Source organism: Colias croceus, chromosome 6 (genome assembly GCF_905220415.1).
Source record: "Colias croceus chromosome 6, ilColCroc2.1".
NCBI classification, from domain to species: Eukaryota; Metazoa; Arthropoda; class Insecta; order Lepidoptera; family Pieridae; genus Colias; species Colias croceus.
Window position 1 is genome coordinate 8904028 of NC_059542.1, and position 20267 is coordinate 8924294.

At 33.5% G+C, this 20267-nt stretch overlaps 1 protein-coding gene across 2 annotated transcripts in view; it reads left to right on the forward strand.

Annotated features, from left to right (window-relative positions):
• LOC123692570 overlaps positions 1-20267 on the forward strand; it is an 83789-nt gene that overhangs the window by 5985 nt on the left and 57537 nt on the right. For both annotated transcript variants that reach the window (XM_045637327.1, XM_045637328.1), the window contains exon 2: positions 6685-6896. In XM_045637327.1, the coding sequence (XP_045493283.1) occupies positions 6758-6896 (139 nt within the window). In that variant the 5' untranslated portion in view covers positions 6685-6757. The remainder of the gene's footprint in view (positions 1-6684; positions 6897-20267) is intronic.

A 20267-nucleotide genomic window follows, 5' to 3' on the forward strand; every position in this document is an offset into this window, starting at 1 on the left:
CGGCATCGTGTTGAATAAATGATTATTCATACGTATAGAATAATTGTATCTTCGTAAAACTATTACAAAAAGCTAATAAAAAACACATAATTCATATTGCTGAAAATTCTCAAAAACTGCGACATTTTTGCTCATTCAAAGGCGGCTACAACAAGGACGCCCAATCATCAAAGTGTATACAGTGATGTAAAGCCACCAAAAGGCATCCAAGTAGTCTATAAATATTAATACAGGGTTTACATCACCATACAGTACGTTTTACTTCTCCTTTTACATTCCTGCAAGTTTGACCCATATTTCCAGAGTTAAAGCCCATCTAGAGAAAGCCTAGTTGCCTGAAATGATCGACTCCACGTTTCTATGAGACGTATAATAATCGTATAATTCATTGTAAGAATAAATGCGTTGCAACTTTGTACAGTGTACTCTACTTTGTACAATGTACATACAACAATGTAGCTCTCTTTATGTTGCTACTTGGTATGCTTTTTTTGGTGTTTACTTTTTATGAATGGATTCTTACATATTGGTTGTGAAAAAAGGCAAAAGATCTTTTGTAGTTATTATATATATAGAGACAAATAAGAGTTTAAATGTCTTTTTTAATAATTGCTATAAAATATCATCATCATCATCATCATCATCATCTGGGGCTCTACAGCCGCGAGTGGGCCTTGGCCTGGTCTAGTATTTTCTTCCAGACATCTCGATCCTTTGCCCGGGTTCTCCAATTTTTCACATCTATCGTCTTTAAGTCCTGTTCCACGCCATCCAACCAACAGAGCTTTGGTCTTCCACGATTTCTACGTCCATCTGGTATAAAATATAACACTAGAAAATTACAATACCTGCTAGGTACAAATGAAGATGTAGAATAAATAAAATGTTAAAGATAATTATCGAGAACTCAAGCCCATTTCGCACTTAACCTGATTCTTGTTTAAAGATAAAATGTAGTTTACAGAGAATCTAACAATCCCTGCGATTAGATAAAAGCTGTGCTATATTTTACTATTTCTAAATAGACATAATATATACTTAGAACATTATTATTACATTTTCATCTTATAGAATAAGTATTTGATATCTTTTAAATTCTTTGTAAAAAAAATATACCGATAATCGTATCGTCGTATCGAAAAATATAGGTAACTATATTTTTCTAGTGTGTATTTCTATAGCACTAAAACTCTATATATCTACTATTTTCTAAAATCATATTATATTCTATTAATACGTACACGTTGCTAAATAAACATAAGCTTTTTCATAAACGCGATAGCGAAACACAATTGTGTTTCGCTATCGCTTCGCTACACGTACGCTGCTTCGTACATATATAGATGATGTTATGAATTCATAACATCATCTATATATGTACTTATATATGTAATTATGTCGCTACATATTCACATAATGCAATGTCAGTACAAAATACCTAGAGGGTAACATCTGTTTTCGAGCGAACCCAACTTACTATTACATGACTGCCTAAAGCTATTTCACGAAATTTGTAAATTATTTATCACGTATCAATTTATGCGATCCATGTCATTATTATAATTTTGTTTGCAGTTTGTTTAGTGATACAAATATTCAATACAAGTTGTAGCTTTTATTATTTCATTGTATTACATATTTACACGGTCGCTTTCCACTTTCTGTGTGTCTGTATGCTAAGATCTTTAAAATTACGCTACATAATATTTTCATGGGGTTTTAATACATAGAGTGTTTCTTGACGAAGTTTTAGTATATAATTTATTAGGTTTTAGACAGAGCGGGTAAAGCCGCGCGTTGAAAGCTAGTACAGTAAGAGCAAACTTGAAATAAAGTAATTACATTTGTGAGATTTAAGATACCTTTTTCTGAACATACAAGCAGCTGGCTACGGGCACGCAACGCATTATTAATGTTTTTGTGGCATTCAATGTATCTGAATAAGACGTGATTAAGAAAAAGACCACAACACCTGGCAGTTTAACATAACTTGAGTTGCATTCTGACGAACATCTTGAGATGGAATACAAACAACAAAGAAATAAAATGTAAAACAGAACAGAACGTTTAATGCGTAAAGTATTTACTATTCTGTTTATAGCCACTAAATAGGTCTAAATAAAGCTGGTATGTTTATCTCAGAACTATTTTCTTTCTTTATAAATGCTTAAGATGCCGGATCTTGTGTGATATTTGCTTCGCTATGTTAATAAAGACATCTTCCAATTAGAGGAATCCCAGTTGCGATTAATTATAAATTAATTAAAAAGAAAGTAGATAACATTAAGCAGATCTATTATGTAGGGTTCTTGACAACAATTTAATTAAGAATTAATTTAATTAACGCTCCTCCAATACGGCTTCAAATCCATATTTCTAAGAGCGGTTATTCGAAAGTGATATTATTAATTCTTATCTATACATCAAGTATAACATTCATCATTGGATAAAAAATATATACGGATGGTTATACAAACAAAAATTCTTTTACAACTGTAATAATCCCTTGAACAGGTTTATACCTGATTTAATAGAGGTCCATTGAAATCTACTGACCGTTCTTTAAGTCCATTAAATTATAAATATGCGGTGGTATGGATTATGAGTTATAATGTTTTTATAACACTACATTTGTATGTACGGTAAGAACTCTTATTGCAATTTGGTCTAATAGTAAAAGTATTACCATCTAAAATGAAAGGTTATTTCTTGAATTCATAGTCACAAGAAAATATTACAACATAAGAAACACAAAACCTCTTTATAAAAATTTATTTGAATTGCACCAATTTGCTCAAATTGCTCACATCTCGCTATAAAAATAAACTCCAAAACACCATTATGCGTTTTAAATATTCATATAAGTATAAAGCCTAATAACCCTACATAATATATAATCCGAGGTAATTTTATACAGCGGCACATAAACAATTTGCGATGTAAAAAATCCTTTGAAATGGTATTAATAAAATTAACGGCCTTCGGTGTATAAAGACAATTTATTATACTGGACGCTAATTTTATCATTTTATTATACTACCTGAAATGTCCTTAAAAGGTCGTAGAGTGGAAATTTATTACAACAGAGGTACGATCGAACACGGTCCTGAAATCGTGATCATAATTCGAACTTCCCCGCCTAATAATGTTATTTTTATTCTACCAATAAGCAGATCGCGTGACTGAGGGCAAAACAATGAAAATTTCGCCTGAAATCTTGACCGTTATTACCTCCGATTAGGGTTTAATTTTGCGCGTAAAGTTTGTGTTTGATGTAGTTTTAAGACAGAGCTTGGTAGAGCCATGAATTATGGTGTTCGGTTCGTCATTGTCCCAAATGGCGTATGATCGAGTGCTTCATAACATTAGTTTGTAACGGCCTTTGTTAAGCAACATTTGATAGTTCCAAAGTTACCTGAGCTCACAGACAAATGAGTATTATTGCTCTTTTCCATTCCGACTTTACTTTTAATTATGTAACTATAGAGAGAGACTTGCTCATTGCTGCTATTTTTTTATATGAAAATTTATTTTATAACATGAATTCTAAACAGTGTTCTTTACAAATTGATTACTGAAGAGGTCACCTATCCTGTATTTCTAAGATATTCAGTGTAATAATTTCTCCATATTTCTGATAAAAAAAAATTGCAAAATTTTACACTTAGAATAATAATTAAATAAAAAATAATTAATTTACAAATATACACAGAAACTATAAAAAACTCAAAAGTTAATAATTAATGAATAGGTACTTAAATTCGTCGAAACTTCATTTGATCTAATAACAGATACTTAAAAGGGCAAAGACGCTTCTGGAAAATCAGCTTAAAAGGGAATATACACTAAAAGGTCTGTAAAATATTAAATAGAAATTGTTTTAATACCATTGACTGAAACTGAGCTTAAGTGAGGAGCGTTTTATTAGGTCCCAGTGCCGTCTTATCGGCTGATCTGATACTGTTTTGATTCATTAAAATCTGGAGAGGACGATGTAGAAAGCACAGTAGCTGGGTATTTCGTTTATTTATTGTGATCAGTAGCGCTGTACATTTTACATTTCTTAATTATAAAGTATAAGCTGTATGCATTTTAGATTTTAAAGTTTCCTGTCCTTTATGAAGTAGGTATATTAAAACTAGCTCTCCCAGCAATCGACGTTCTGATTGTGTGAAGAATAGTTGTTCTTTGTTTGTTTGATTGTCAGTTAAAACTAGCTCTCCCAGCAATCGACGTTCTGATTGTGTGAAGAATAGTTGTTCTTTGTTTGTTTGATTGTCAGTTAAAACTAGCTCTCCCAGCAATCGACGTTCTGATTGTGTGAAGAATAGTTGTTCTTTGTTTGTTTGATTGTCAGTTAAAACTAGCTCTCCCAGCAATCGACGTTCTGATTGTGTGAAGAATAGTTGTTCTTTGTTTGTTTGATTGTCAGTTAAAACTAGCTCTCCCAGCAATCGACGTTCTGATTGTGTGAAGAATAGTTGTTCTTTGTTTGTTTGATTGTCAGTTAAAACTAGCTCTCCCAGCAATCGACGTTCTGATTGTGTGAAGAATAGTTGTTCTTTGTTTGTTTGATTGTCAGTTAAAACTAGCTCTCCCAGCAATCGACGTTCTGATTGTGTGAAGAATAGTTGTTCTTTGTTTGTTTGATTGTCAGTTAAAACTAGCTCTCCCAGCAATCGACGTTCTGATTGTGTGAAGAATAGTTGTTCTTTGTTTGTTTGATTGTCAGACTACCTGATATGCACACAAAATGTCATGATTTCATGAGCCGTTTCGGAGGAGTTTAACTTCAAACCCCACGACACTAGAATTTTGTACATTAGATTACCCACTTTTATATAAGTTCTAAGGTTGTTATTTCCTAACAATGCATTTATACATTTTATCACTACATAATTATGTATAAATAGTATAAAATAGTATAAAACAAAGTCGCTTTCTCTGTCCCTATGTCCCTTTGTATGCTTAAATCTTTAAAAATACGCAACGGATTTTGATGCGGTTTTTTTTAATAGATAGAGTGATTCATGAGAAAGGTATATAATTTATTAGGTTTTAGATAAAGCGGGCGAAGCCGCGGGCGGTAAACTAGTTAAAAATAAATTTAAACTCAGCTTACGTTCAGAAGTTTGTTGAAATGTTAGCTTTATTAATTTCTTCCAGAGTTGAACTGACTTGACCCTAATAACTATAGTTTCCTTTGAGATATCGACTAAGAAAATTCTCAGACACAGCCCCAAGCAGTTGTATCGATTTGTTACCTTTTAAGTCCATAAATTTATACTGACGCCTCTCAATTTGGTTTAATGTCGGTTAAGTGATTATTTCGTGTTCATTCGTGAGTTAATAAAGAAAATGTTGGACAAAGATAATAGTAGTAGGTAGTATTTAAGGCTGTTGTAGCACAGATTAGATACTAGGTTGTAGCCCCTTATGTGTACTTGTAGAGCTACTGTTCTAAAATTCAATGTATAATTATTGTATTTGTAGGTATGTCATTTAAATACATATATGTATATTGTAAGAGGTTCTTAAGCTTAATAGCTTTTTATTCAAACCTTTTCTAAAAGCATCATAATATAAGAAAAAAAATTATTATTTATTTTACAATAGATACTCAGTTTTATTCTATTTTCGGAAATGATCAAATAAGAAAACCCTCAACTAATTGTAATTTGCAATAAATTATAACTTTGGTACAATCTAGTTTATCGAATTTTGATTTAGTGACGAACTCCTGACCTCGACCTGCGGCGATCACGCAGCGTGCTGAGAATTAGTTATTTTTATTAATAAATCCTCAATAATTAAGTTATGGGAATTAAAATTAATAGAATAAGTAAATAGAAGGTACATGATTTTATTTTGTATTTAGTTAAAGAAATTTATATTCTTTAAAAATGTCTTATTTATACCTAAAGCCACAAATTGGAGAAATGGACAAGTTGATTAATAAACATATTAGTTTCACATGTCCGAGTGTTATCATACTAGAATCTATAATTAAAAATTTATTTAACATTTGCCAGCTTAATAAGCCCGCATAATAAAATAGCTTTTATTCTTTTTTACGAACTGTGATGAAGCACTTTGTATAATTACTGACTTTAAATTAATTACGAACTGTATTCATTTAGTTCAAAGGGACATCCACTGTAATATGTGAAAAATTATAATTAAGATAATGATTAAGGTTTTTTTTATAAAATTATAATGAGTCTATAACTCAGTAGGTACCTAGTCAATATGTTCCAAATTACAAAATGCATTAAAAAAATTTCTCTTTTTTTCAGACGCAAGTAACATGTATTGATCACAATTTAGATACATATTGGAACTACATTCTTACATTGTAATGTTATTTATTATTTACTAGATTTCCGACCGCGGCTTCGCCCGCGTTTGCAAAGGAAAACCCGTAGAGTTCCCGTTCCCGTGGGATTTCCGGGATAAAAACTATCCTATGTGTTAATCCAAGTTGCCCTCTATATGTGTGCTAAATTTCATTGTAATCGGTTCAGTAGTTTTTACGTGAAAGAGTAACAAACATCCATACATCCATACATCCATACTTACAAACTTTCGACTTTATAATATATTAGATAAATCATATCTTTCTTCATAAATCGTGCAACTCTAAACAGATAACAAAATTCAACAAAAAAAAAACATTCTTTTCAGGCATACCATGGACTAACACAATGACTATAGAAACTACGATGTCAATTCTCCACAAGTGATACCCGATGTTAGCATGGCGCGGCAGAGGCCGACCACTCGGCACTTTCACAACCAGCCCGAGTTGCGGCGCGACGGAGCCGGGCTCATGCTGTGGATCTTCCTGGTGTGGCTGGCCAGCTGCGGCCCGCTCGGGAACACTATTAAGCAGGACGGTGAGTTGATTTATTATATGGATTTCTTATTGAGATATATTAAAAGATGAGTTCAGGATTTGTAGAGTGGTATAGAATAAGATTTTAAGGTGTAGGGACATACATATGCAATACGCTGATCAAAGTTTTTTGTATATGTATGTTTCCACATTGTTTCCCCGACGTTTTTTTAATTTATAATAAAATTATATTTTAGCCAGAAGCGCTTAACCATTAGCGTAAGTCACACATTTGTGAAAAGTATTAATAGTATAAAGAAATAAGGAGACCTCGGACTAGGAAGTGCTATACTCTACCTTAGGAAACATTTAAACTTCTAACTTTATAGATTTGAATATATCTTTGATAATATCACGGTGGTCTTTTTTAGGTAAAAATTACAATAGTAAGGCTAATAATTAAGTTCACAGGAGGTTTAAATAATGAGTTTAATGAACACATCTACATCAGCACCCGAACGTCGCAATTCCTCATATTTTGTGAAGTTTGTTGCTACATCACTCTCACATTTTATTCACACCAAGTACCTACGTTACACGAAAAATGTTTCATAATTTCATACAAAATTCAGTCATAAGATTGTAGCATTTTTCGCTAGCAACGACCGTGACGGAGGGAAGCCAGACAATAGTTCCAAAAAACAAGGGTCTTTTGTTTCGGCCGTCGCCCCTGACAGCAATTAATGTTGTATTTCACCTTTATCAAACGATGATAGAGCTGTAACGAGCCACCACCTGCCCCGAAATGGACGCTTCATTTGTAAACAATCAATAGAGAATTAAGTCGTCATAATGACCTTTGAAACGGTCAATGCAATGAACCATGACACGTACATTATTTGTAATCAATCACTATGTTTGATGAAATTTTAAAATACACCTAAACATGCTTTGTAATTAAAGAAGCATTATATAAAACAAAGACGCTTTCCGCGTCTATATGGACAGATAGGCTAGAATGGCCCCGTGTGTGCGTAGATCTTAAAAACTACGCAACGATTTTTCGAGTTGGAGTTTTTTTTTTGTAATAAATGTGGTTTTCATTTTGATAGTGTGGCTTAAGATGAAGGTTTTAGTATATAATTTGTTAAGTTTTAAACAACGCGGGCGGAGCCGCGGGCGGATAGTTAGCTAAAGTTGCTAGCTTTGCGCCTCAATTCTACATGATACGTGAATGTAAATGCATTCATGATTAAACATAACTTTGCAATCTCCGCATACAATATAAAACTCAGGTATTACTTCCGAAACTTCACAGACATCTACAGCTAGAAGTGGCTCTATATACTCTGCAAAGCTCTGTACGTGTGAGTCAAAAGATGAATACTAACTACCTAGTTGTATATAGAGATTCGTAGGTAAAAGCCTGCATGACATTTCTCTTCTTTTATAGACTGAAGTTAAACTATTGATCAATTTATTGTTAGCAACAGAACAGAATAGTACCAAGTGAGTATCTCTATCTTTTGCGGGAATGTTTTATATATTCACAAAATTATGGAAAACGAATAAAAGCCAACATTTACGTATTTCGGTGGTAGGCAGTAAACATAAGCTAGTGAAAACAATTGTAATAAAATATTTCCAAACGTTGCTATTCAAAATAGACCAGTTTTGCTGCTGTATTGAACCGACGACAAACGACAAATATGGCGCATTTATAAACAAAGTAACATAAATATTTTGATCAAATAGTATCAGACAAAAATAAACTAGATAATATTAAGTAAGTTCATACACTTTTCAATATTTCAATGAAAAGACAGTTCTTGTAGTTTCATAGTAAAAAGTTGACGATCACCAACACTCGCTGTTACACTTAAACAAAAAGTTGTTCTAGTTAATCTCGTTACAGTCAATAAAGGCATAATAAATTGAATCTAGTCTCCATTTAAAAAGAGATCAGCGACAAACAGGAACATTAACAGTTCCTTATCACATTTCTATGTTGATTGTAATGATGCGTTTAAATAAGAGTAAAAATACGCGTGATAAACTAAGTAATGTTAATCATTGATAACTAGAAGTAGAAGAGACTGTATTTAGTTCTACGTTTAAATTCAACACATGGTTGTGACAAAAATATCTCTTTAGAAACTTGGTACGACTAAAACAACTTCGTGTTATTAATGTTATATAAAAGACGACAAAAGCCCAAAGAAAAGTTCCATTCTTCGCCCATCCGGAGCAGCAATAAGCTATACCTAATATTAAAAAATCCTACATAACTTTTCAAGTGTCCACTGCATCCTTTCTTATATTACGTGTTAGACTTAAGGCTTTTGTGCGCAAAGAGCCTCAATGGAATCGCTGGAAATAGATTCTGTTCTACATAGCTCCTGCTCCGGTCCGCTGGCCAGCCCCTGATAAATCGTAACTAGGTTGCTGACTCCGTTCAATTAAAATTCAAAGAAGAAAAAATTACTTCCCGCGATTGAAGACGTTAATTGCATTGGGGAAAACTTAGTTATCCCGATTTGAAACTTGTGGCTTTTTACTTTGAACGTACGTAACGCGGTTTAATTGGCATCGATTTTTTCTAATTAAATGTATAATGTGAAAATGTTGCATGTACAAATCAAAGGAGGTGTGTATATTAATATCCTGGTTCAAATAAATTAGTACACACTACACAATAAATTTGTTTCTGTGTACACTATCTTCCCAATTTTGTAATTGTATTAAGTTTCTGCTTTTATTTTTTGGTTGCTTGGAAGAAATTGCTGTTAAGCAATAAAGCCGCCAATTGCTTAGTATAATATCCTGATTTTGTCAAACTTTGTGTGTGCAATAAAGAGTATATAAATAAAAACAATAACTATAATATGGAAAAAATCATTTCAATAAGCTGTTATTATACGACGACACTTTTGTATAATTTTCTAGGTTTATTGAAACTCTTCTTTGAGTTTAATTACTCTTTATATATTAGTTATCGCTAATGAATATGAATTTTTTTTTCCAACTGTATCACTGAAATATACATACAAGTCGTCATTGTCAGTTATTCTATGGATTGAGTTATTTGTATATTATATTGTATACTTATATGAGTTATATGTATCAGTGATGTATCAGCACAACACTATACAATGCTATGACAAATCGGGCCCTAATGTCATGGAAACGAAACAGGATCGTTAATCGAGAAACCGAGAAGTGAGAACTAACTATATACTACGTACCATATTGAACTGTTTTTGCTTTTATTATATTATACGTTTTATATTAGCGTTGTTATAATATTTATATACGAATATTACATCTTTGATAATGTATACTGTGATGTTAATCTCAAACACGCTTTCAAGTTTCATCTCTGAATAGAGCATTATGTTATTGATTTTTTGTAACATGGTTGTGTTTTATTGTGCCTCAATAATTATTATTGCAAAAGATATGTCTATTACAATATAGTGTGCACTGTGCATGAGCAATAACTACCACTATTTTAGGCAAGTGGATAAGATATATAATACTCTTAAAAAGTATAATTGGTAAGTTTCAAGAATTTACAGTGTAATTTCAGGAAGACAATGAGCATTCCCATTCACAGTGTGGCATGAATGCATCCTTCAGTCAGTAACCTAAGAAACCTGTTATACTCATTATGACATCATTCTCTTCAACTTCAGCCGTTATTTAATTATAAAATTTAACAAATTAGATTATACCTTTAAGCATTATGTAAGTTGGTAAAATTGTTCATCTCCAGGGACTCGTCCCTTGCCACCAATTTCAGTCCAAAATAAACCAACAAACCAAAACATTTCAAAGTTCTTCCAGATATTAACATACAAATTACAATATTTTATTGTTGTGGTCGTTATTAGTAGATTAAATCTCTATGGAGGCGTTAGATTTCTTAGAAATATGAATTTTAAATAACGCTATTGAAGTCTGTAATATTTATCGTGAGGTAAAAACGATAAAAGTATTTCTATTCAAGTCACGCATTTGTTTGAACTCTTGTTTTCATAAATAATCTGGATATTAGAAAAATATTTTTAAAGTGAAACTTTTATTACATCGCCTCAAACTTTTTGGTCTGTGTAGCGCATGTCGCGTGTATCGCGGCAACCGAGTAGGTATTACCTACTCGGCACGCGACATGCGCTACACAAAGCAGTGTTCCGAACCGTTCGAACAATTTCATTTTACCGGGGTTTCATAAAACCACACCCTTGGATATGTCGCCATGACCTCACCTTCACCGAGTAGGCCGAGTAGGTAGACCATACCTATTACCGAGTAGACCAAGTAGACTGCACCTTCGAGTAGACCAAACCTATTACCGAGTAGACGAAGTAGACCGCTCCTTCGAGTAAACCAAACCTATTACCGAGTAGACCAATTAGACCGCACCTTCGAGTAGACCATACCTATTACCGAGTAGACCAAGTAGACCGCACCTTCGAGTAGACCAAACCTATTACCGAGTAGACCAAGTAGACCGCACCTTCACCGATTAGTCCAAGTAGACCATACCTATTACCGAGTCGACCAAGTAGACCACACCTTCGAGTAGACTAATCCTATTACCGAGTAGACCAAGTAGACCAATCCTATTATCGAATAGACCAAGTAGACCACATCAATTTCCGAGTAGACCAAGTAGACTGCACCTTCACAGAGAAGACCAAGTAGACCGCACCTTCACCGAGTAGACCAAGTAGACCGTACCTTCACCGAGTAGACCAAGTAGACCACACCAATTTCCGAGTAGACTACATCAATTTCCGAGTAGACCAAGTAGACCGCACCTTCGAGTAGACCAAACCTATTACCGAGTAGACCAAGTAGACCGCACTTTCACCGATTAGTCCAAGTAGACCAATCCTATTATCGAATAGACCAAGTAGACCACATCAATTTCCGAGTAGACCAAGTAGACCGCACCTTCACCGAGTAGACCAAGTATACCACACCAATAGACCACATCAATTTCCGAGTAGACCAAGTAGACCGCACCTTCACCGAGTAGACCAAGTATACCACACCAAATTCCGAGTAGACCAAGTATACCACACCAAATTCCGAGTAGAACAAGTAGACCGCACCTTCACAGAGAAGACCAAGTAGACCACACCAATTTCCGAGTAGTCTACATCAATTTCCGAGTAGACCAAGTAGACCGCACATTCGAGTAGACCAAACCTATTACCGAGTAGACCAAGTAGACCGTACATTCGAGGAGACCAAACCTATTACCGAGTAGACCAATTAGACGATGATAATGACATGGTCTGTGTAGCGCATGTCGCGTGACGTACGATAATTAAAGTGAAACTTTTATTACATCGTCTCAAACTTTTTGGTCTGTGTAGCGCATGTCGCGTGTATCGCGGCTGCCGAGGTAGGTATACCTACTCGGCAGCCGACCGACACGCGACATGCGCTACACAAAGCAGTGTTCGGAACCGTTCGAACAGTTTCACTTTTACCGTGGTTTCATAAAACCACACAACATTTTTTTTTCAGTAAGTTGTTTATTAGAAAAGGATTACGTACTTCTTTGCGATTATTATTGGCAATATTAAATGTCTATCTTGAATTATAAAATACGTAAAAGCTAGCAGTTTTATACAAAACGAGCAAGAATATGTATCAATTTAGAAGTTTGTGATTAATGACGCTGTATATCAATTACTGTTGTCAGTTACACCTTGGAGGGTGGAATTTTCAAGGGGATGTAATGGTTACTTAAGATACCTATCGTTTATTTATCGTAAAAACTGCGTTTCTGAAACCCTTATCTGAAGATTTAATGTCGTGTTTTTCTTGTTTAGCCTTGTATCGATATAAAGGTGATTTATTTATCTTTTGAAAACTTTTCTAATTTTGTTTTTTAAACGTGTATGTGTAATGTAGGGTGTAGCGATCTCTATATATTTTAAATTATATATCTATATTTTCTACACAAATTTGCATTTTGTATGGGTATGTGATAATTTTAGTGATTCTATACTTTACAGAAACCTAACTAAAAAGTCATTAAAAAGTTTGAATAAAAATGTTCACTTCGTTTTAAGTACAATGTGATAGCACGAATTTGAAAACCGCCTTTAAACAGGCCATTGAACCCAAGAATACAAATTAATTTCGTCTACCTACATAAAATAATTGTATCCAACACGAGCAAAAAAACTCCCAACTATATCTCGTTCAGAACAATAACGTAAAACCGTTAGCAATTAAACTTTCTAAAATACCTCAAAACCCACGTTAATCGACGTGTACTTTTAACAACACGTTTCTGAAACTAAGCTTAGTTAAAAACCTGGACTACCAGGAATATGTTTAAAATTTTAACCGGCAACGTAAACTCGTACAAATTAGGTTAGCGCTCACCTGTACAACGTGGTAACTATTTATTTAAAAACAATTAAAAATCAACTTTTATAACGTAAGTTTAACTGTTTCAAGCGCTTAATTAATTTTGTAACTGATGTTAAAGCAAATTACAGTAACCTGTTAAGGTTACCTGAATTTTAATGAGAGGATCTAAATACTATACTAGGTGTATTTCCGATAGAATAATATCCAACCTACTCGAATTACTTATAACAAAATTTTTATATTTAATTTAATTGTGTTCAGAAGATCGTCTACCGCACTTAAAAAAGTGCTAATACTAAAAAATGGAAGGAAGTCAATTCTCAACTAAATATGGCATAGTCCATATTATAGTCAAATGATTTCCCACGTATTGCCAGACATAGTCGTTCATAATTAAATCAATTAGTTACACTATATAAAATACACTACATTTTGTTGCTTTTGAAATTAATAAACACAATTTAAAATGTTGAATAAAAGTACTAACAAGAATTCTGTATGAAATTTTCAATTTGAATGTTTGTATTGTTCGAGAGCTTTAGTTGTAAAGACAAACAGTGAAGACTGTATTTTATCAAAGGATTATAGTTAGGCGACAAGTTCTGGGTACTTGATTTGTTAGGATGATCCATTGGGTGAATTTTAGAACTTCTTGTATTTAATTGAAGTTGTCATTTTTCTTTTCCTTTTTCCAGTAGGCAACACTCGTAACCTCAGTTACCACCAGGGAATACGGCTGATCGTCTGCCTTCTGGTACCATATAAAATAATTTCTAAGCTACTAGCCTCTAATTAGCAGCTCCGGATAAATTCAGCTATCTACTTGTGATGATGGAATAAAATGATATCCAGAAAACAAAGTATCGTTTAGTACATTTTTAGATATGTATTAAAAAAACATGTATTCGGCATTACAAATGTCACATCAATTTTAATTACATTGTATAGAAATATAATTCGTAATAGTCGTATTTTTAATCTTTAAAATATCATCTTTAATCGACACAAAATTGGCATGAATATACAAATTATCTATTTCTTATTAATAAAATAAATAGAAAAATATTTTTGCAGATTTGGCTCTTTCACTTATCAAAAGAACGACGCATCGACGTTATATCTTGTATAGAGATAATTTATTGGCCGGAAAGTGACATAGGCTTTCCCAAATATAGGGTTCTTGTACGGTAAATATTAAATATAAACCCAGACGTGCAAACTATGGCTCTTTCTATATAAGTGTCTAGTAATTTCTGGTAACATTATTCCACCAAAAATAGGTAGCAAGTCTTACAAATTTTCAGCTGTAAAATCACAACGAGGTAGATTACTTGAATAAATGAGAATCAAATACGGATGCAGCCACGGGAAATAGACACTAAATTATAATAGAGCTAGCTGGCTCCGGTCCACGCCAAAACAAATTAGTACAATGTTATATAACTGGTGGACTGCAGTGAACTGCGCAGTATTTTAAACCTCAATCTATTGCTAAGGTACTGCAACGTTATTATGACTAATGCTTTGGAACTCTGGAGGAAATTTGTGTTTTACGAAGCGCTGCCGATGTTTTCGCAGCGCTTCTATTGGAGCGTGGAGTAATTTTGGGTTGATTTAACATGATTTTGGACATCGTTATGATCGGATTTGTGTGGAAATTATTTTGTATTTAATCCGTAGAATTTAGAGCTCAATGCCCATTATTCGAGAAAAATAATTTGGAGGTAGAGTTAACATATGAAAGGAATCAAGAGCAAGAGCAACATGTTATCGAATGATATTTAAAACTTTAAAAAATATTAAAAATGTGAAGTAGGTAAATTAAATATACCTACATAATTTTTTTTTATCTAAATGAACCCTGTAGTTAAAATTGATACTAACAGCTAAACACGTAAAATTATCAAGTTAATATTTTACTATTATTTGTTGTTAATGTTTGTATATAATATAATATCATTGATTATTATTCATGCAACTATGTTCTTAGTTAAAACAAATGAATCGTGCGTGATCGATGTTTCGAAAATTAAAAGCTAAATAATTCTCAATTTATCCAGACAAATTAAATTATAAAAAGGCAGACAGTATGCAAATACGTCAAAATTAATATTCAAGAACTAAACGCCTTAAGAATATAATAATGGTTCTATTTACCACAAAGTGCTTTACTGTGTCTTCATTCATCATCTTTCTAGTACTCTATTATGACGGATGTCGTCATGGTTGCCACTTCGCGGAAATAAAACATTGTAGGGATGTTTAATTAAATTGATCAAAAGATTGCTGGTCGCTTTCATTCAAATGGTTTCTGATTTTCATGAATGAGTGAGTTATTAAGATTTTTTTAAACAATTTAATGAAGATGGATGTACTAAGAATTACTTACTGCAACTTTTATTATGAATTAGGACACGTTCTGTTATAAGATCTCTCATCATTTTTCTGTTAAAAAATATTTCCAACATAAACCAATTATAAATAGCTAGAGCTATATTAGCTTTTCATTTTGAACACGATACCAATAATAATCAATACATGAAATACGTTTCGCTATTGCTATGAACGTGAGAAACCTCTAATTGCAATCGGAATTATCTTTAGAATTACATCTATGCAAAAACGACAGGTGGTAACCCTGAATAGCGTTCATCCATCTCTTTCTTGCACGATGGTCGCTTGCTAAGCTATACATCTGTCTCGCTCTGATATTATCAATTTGACAGTTGCGAGGGGAGATAGGTTTTTCGGAGACAATGTTTTGACGCGATGTACGGTACGATATGTCGCAAGATTGGGGGAATTTTTGTAAGGGTATCATTTATGTTTTAATGCCTCTCTTTATCTTGAATATTAATAGCAGCAGGATACTTTCAAATTGGCTTTTTTCGTTTAAGCTTTATTTCAATTGTAATTATTTATTTTGTACATTTGTCTGTTTTTTTATGGAAAATACAAAGAAATAGAGACTATTGTGGTAATCCACTTCGAATACAGATAAGTCGAAGGTTGAAAATCGTATCAATTTTTAAACTTCTATCTTACATACCTTATTCATATAACATGCACTCTACCTTCAAGAGTAAAATGTATAAAGTAAACCGAAGTATTGTTCAGAATCTACTTACGCCTTACAAACTTACTGAAGTGTTCGATAAACACAGTTTCAGAGTTTCTAGTAAAGTTTGTACACCTGATTGGCTGTAGATAGTACGACCTTATGTAATAGAGGTTCAGCTCCACCAGTTCAGTGGTTTGTAATTAGCAAGCTTGAGTACCGCATTAGAAAGCCTGGACAAATTTCGACTAATGTGACACTAAGTAACCCAGAAATGAAGCTCCTCTTTTAAAGATATTCCATGAGTACAAATGCATCAAGGATATAAAAACTTGCACGTATATCATAACGAACTCACTCTTACTTTTCCACTAAAATTTAAAGGACTTCCGCGAAGGAATGAGTACTTGACATAATATTACTTTTAATGGAGAAGATGTTCAGCGCAGTCTGTTATTGCCAAGTTATTGTTTATTAGCATTTTGTGCCTTTCGCCTTTTAAAGTTAGTAAAGAATTGATCCAGAATGCATAGGCAGATGTCAAACCATTAAATCTGACTAAGTTAGTTGACCACAACAAATGATAATTTTGTGGGTCGAAAGTTACTAAGAATTGATCCAGAATACATAAGCAGATGTTAAATCTTGACCATCTAAGTAGGTTGACCACAGTATGACAAAAGCAACGCTATTTTCAAACTGCAAGTTTAACTCAATTGAAGTATACAGTTGGAGAATATTAAAAACATGAACGTCCCAAGAGTGAGATAACGAGGCGTTGTGTACATTAGTATTCCTAAGTGCGATTGTTATCGCGCGTGTCCCACTTTAACCAATTTGTAAGGAAGTCTAATTGCCTGTTGCAAGTATTGATAACTCTTGTTCGGTCTGGATAACTTGCAGTTTTTAATTTACTGCGTGAACGGAATTTGTTGATTCCTTTGATACTTTTATAATACAAATTTTGATTATAAAAGTCTCATAATATCATATTATATAAATCTGAAAATGAAGATTTTTGTATGATAGCAATTGCAAATACCCAAAATATGTATGTTTAATAAGGATCATTACAGCATACCACACAAAAAAAAAATCCTAGGAGGTGTTTGAAAATTCGAAAGTTTCTTACAACCTTTACACACATATACGCACTTTGATCTCAAAGGGTGTGATGTAGCAAATTATTGCAAGTTGAATTTTGTTCTACAGAAAGGCTTAAAGATCTGACATTATATTATATGAAGGATAAGAACCAATAAGCTGGGGTCATTTGTGGATGGGGTCATATTAAGACTAGTAACCTGTTTGCTTCGGTCTTGCGAGTAACCTTTTATGCCTTCACCCCATTGCTATATTAAAATACTGGCTTACCGCCCGCGGCTTCGCCCGCTTTGTCTAAAACCTAATAAATTATATACTAAAACATTCCTCTTGAATCACTTTATCTATTAAAAAAAAAACCGCATCAAAATCCGTTGCGTAGTTTTAAAGATTTAAGCATACAAAGGGATATAGGGACAGAGAAAGCGACTACGTTTTATACTATGTAGTGATGATATACTTCAGATAGAGTTACAGCAAAAATGATATAGAAATACTGATGTATAAATTTGTAATAAAGATATCGATGTGTAGGAGAGTTGTCACAAGCAGAACAAATCATATTCCCCTCGTTAGTAAACTCTCACATTTTTGACGTCTATTGTAGGACATCTCCAGTATTCGAGTGCTTGATTATACAATGCTTTTAAAAACAATTTAGCCTCTACCACTCATGAAATAAGATCTACAATCGAAAAAAAATCCACCACCGAACCTTTACTTGTTAACGTTGCTAGATTTACGAATTTGTAAACAAAAAGATACCCTCTAATCCAAAGTGTTAAAGTTGAAAATCGTGTAGTGTACGCAAAATTTTTTCGCACATTCTTCCACAACTCTTGAGATGAGTGCCTGAGACTTCGTCCCTCAACGTTATTCTTAAAATAAAGAGTATTTTTATTTTTACGGATCAGAATAAATTTCTATAAGAATAGTTAGAGGGGACCGAGTAGGCTTTGCCGGGAAACTTTTAATGAATCCAGTAATTTCGTTAGTTTCGAATTGTTTTTACTTCGGATCGTTAAATAATTATATTCAAGTCAGTTGATCTATCATCAACACTGTTACTTTTAATGGTTATATAAATATTATAAAACTAATCGAAACTGATAAAATTTTAATTGTGAACTACCCAGCTGCAGCGTTATCTCAATTTCTCTAAATATGCCTGCTGTCTTTCGAAATACATCATAGGCCGGTTGCAGAGCTTCAACGACCATCAGTGCGTACGTCAGTCGCGCTTGTCATATGTATGGAAATTCATAAAACCGTTCATAGCTAGACCGACCACGGTACGCGTATTTCCAAACCGGCCATAGACATCCCTCTACAATTATTTATCCATAAACGTCTTATTTGATACTAAAATAACAAACACGTATTTATGCAAAATAACAGGTTAAACGTTAGATATTGCACCTGTAAGTATAACCACACTGACCCGAATAACAGGAAAGGCAGGTGGAATGGAAGAATAAGACTGTGGTTAGTAATTTATTACAAAAATAAGGGCCGAGGGCTATCTGATCGTGACTTACAGCGGGCCCTCAAATCCTATGGGACTTATTTCTTTGAAACTTTTTTGGAATTCGCCGTTCACATTTTATTTGCAAGCGTTTTACAGTGGTTACTACTTACAAGATTCAAATACAGGCTTTTAGAAATTGATGATATCGAAGATATTCACCCTTATATAAACTGAGTGTTTTGCAATTTGTGTATGGTTAATATAATCCATTCAACATTGATTTGAAAAGAAAAGATAAAGTCAACATTTGTATAAAAGATGCCTCGCTGCAGAATCATTACTAGGGCATGCAGAACCGAGTCCGGTTCCAAGTTTCTGAAACCCGGTTCCAAATCGAGCTCAGAACCGGGTAGAACCGGGTTACCCGGTTCTTTTATAATACCTCGGAAAAAAATACGAAATTAAACAAAAGCAACTGTAAAAGTACCTGATGGGCCTTTTATTTTACGCGGCTTGTGTCTTATTTTATTAAATTAATAAAGAAACAAAATTTCAATACTTCTCTTTATTTATCAGTCTTATAAAAGTACCTTGTTATCATAATATCACATATAAACTTAAACCTAATTCATTAACTGCAAACTGTAAAGCAAAAAAACCGGCCAAGTGCGAGTCGGACTCGCGCTCCGAGGGCTCCGAACAAACCTATTTTTTATAATGTTGTAACTTTAAAATTTATGTTTCTAGCATTTTTTATCTGTGTTATAAGGCGTTACTTTTACCAAATTTAAAAGCTCTTTGTTCATGAGAAGTACCCTGTAGGTTTTGAGCCCCATGCGAATGTCGAAATTTGCGAAAATTTTCAGCATTTACGGCTGTATCTTTTGATGCGTTGGCTTGTGAGTTTGACTTTTTCACAGCATCAAGGGACCGAAGACTTGAGTATTCGATATAAATTTCAGCTTGATACCAAAAACAAAAATATGACTGGAGCATTATAATATGAAACAGTAAAATCAACAGCTTTTCCAATTCACGACAAATCTAATAAAAATATTTCAGTAGCCTAATTTTTGGCATTTTCGAAGCCTATTTTTTTTTGGCAAGTAATACACCCGTAGGAAACTTATAGCATCTAAGGTTAGACAACCAATCAGAGCCACGCTTGAGGCGATGCACGTGAGTCTGACGTTGCCAGATAGAATAAATTTGTTAAAATAATGCAGCAAAATATAAATAACACTTAATATTTTAATATTTTTGTCGGAACCGGGAGAACCGGGTTTCATACTATTCAGACCCGGTTCCCAAGATCATCAAAAAACCCGGGTTTACCCGGGTTTTTCGGAACCGGGTAAACCCGGGTGCATGCCCTAATCATTACACAATGTTTTAGGAATCGC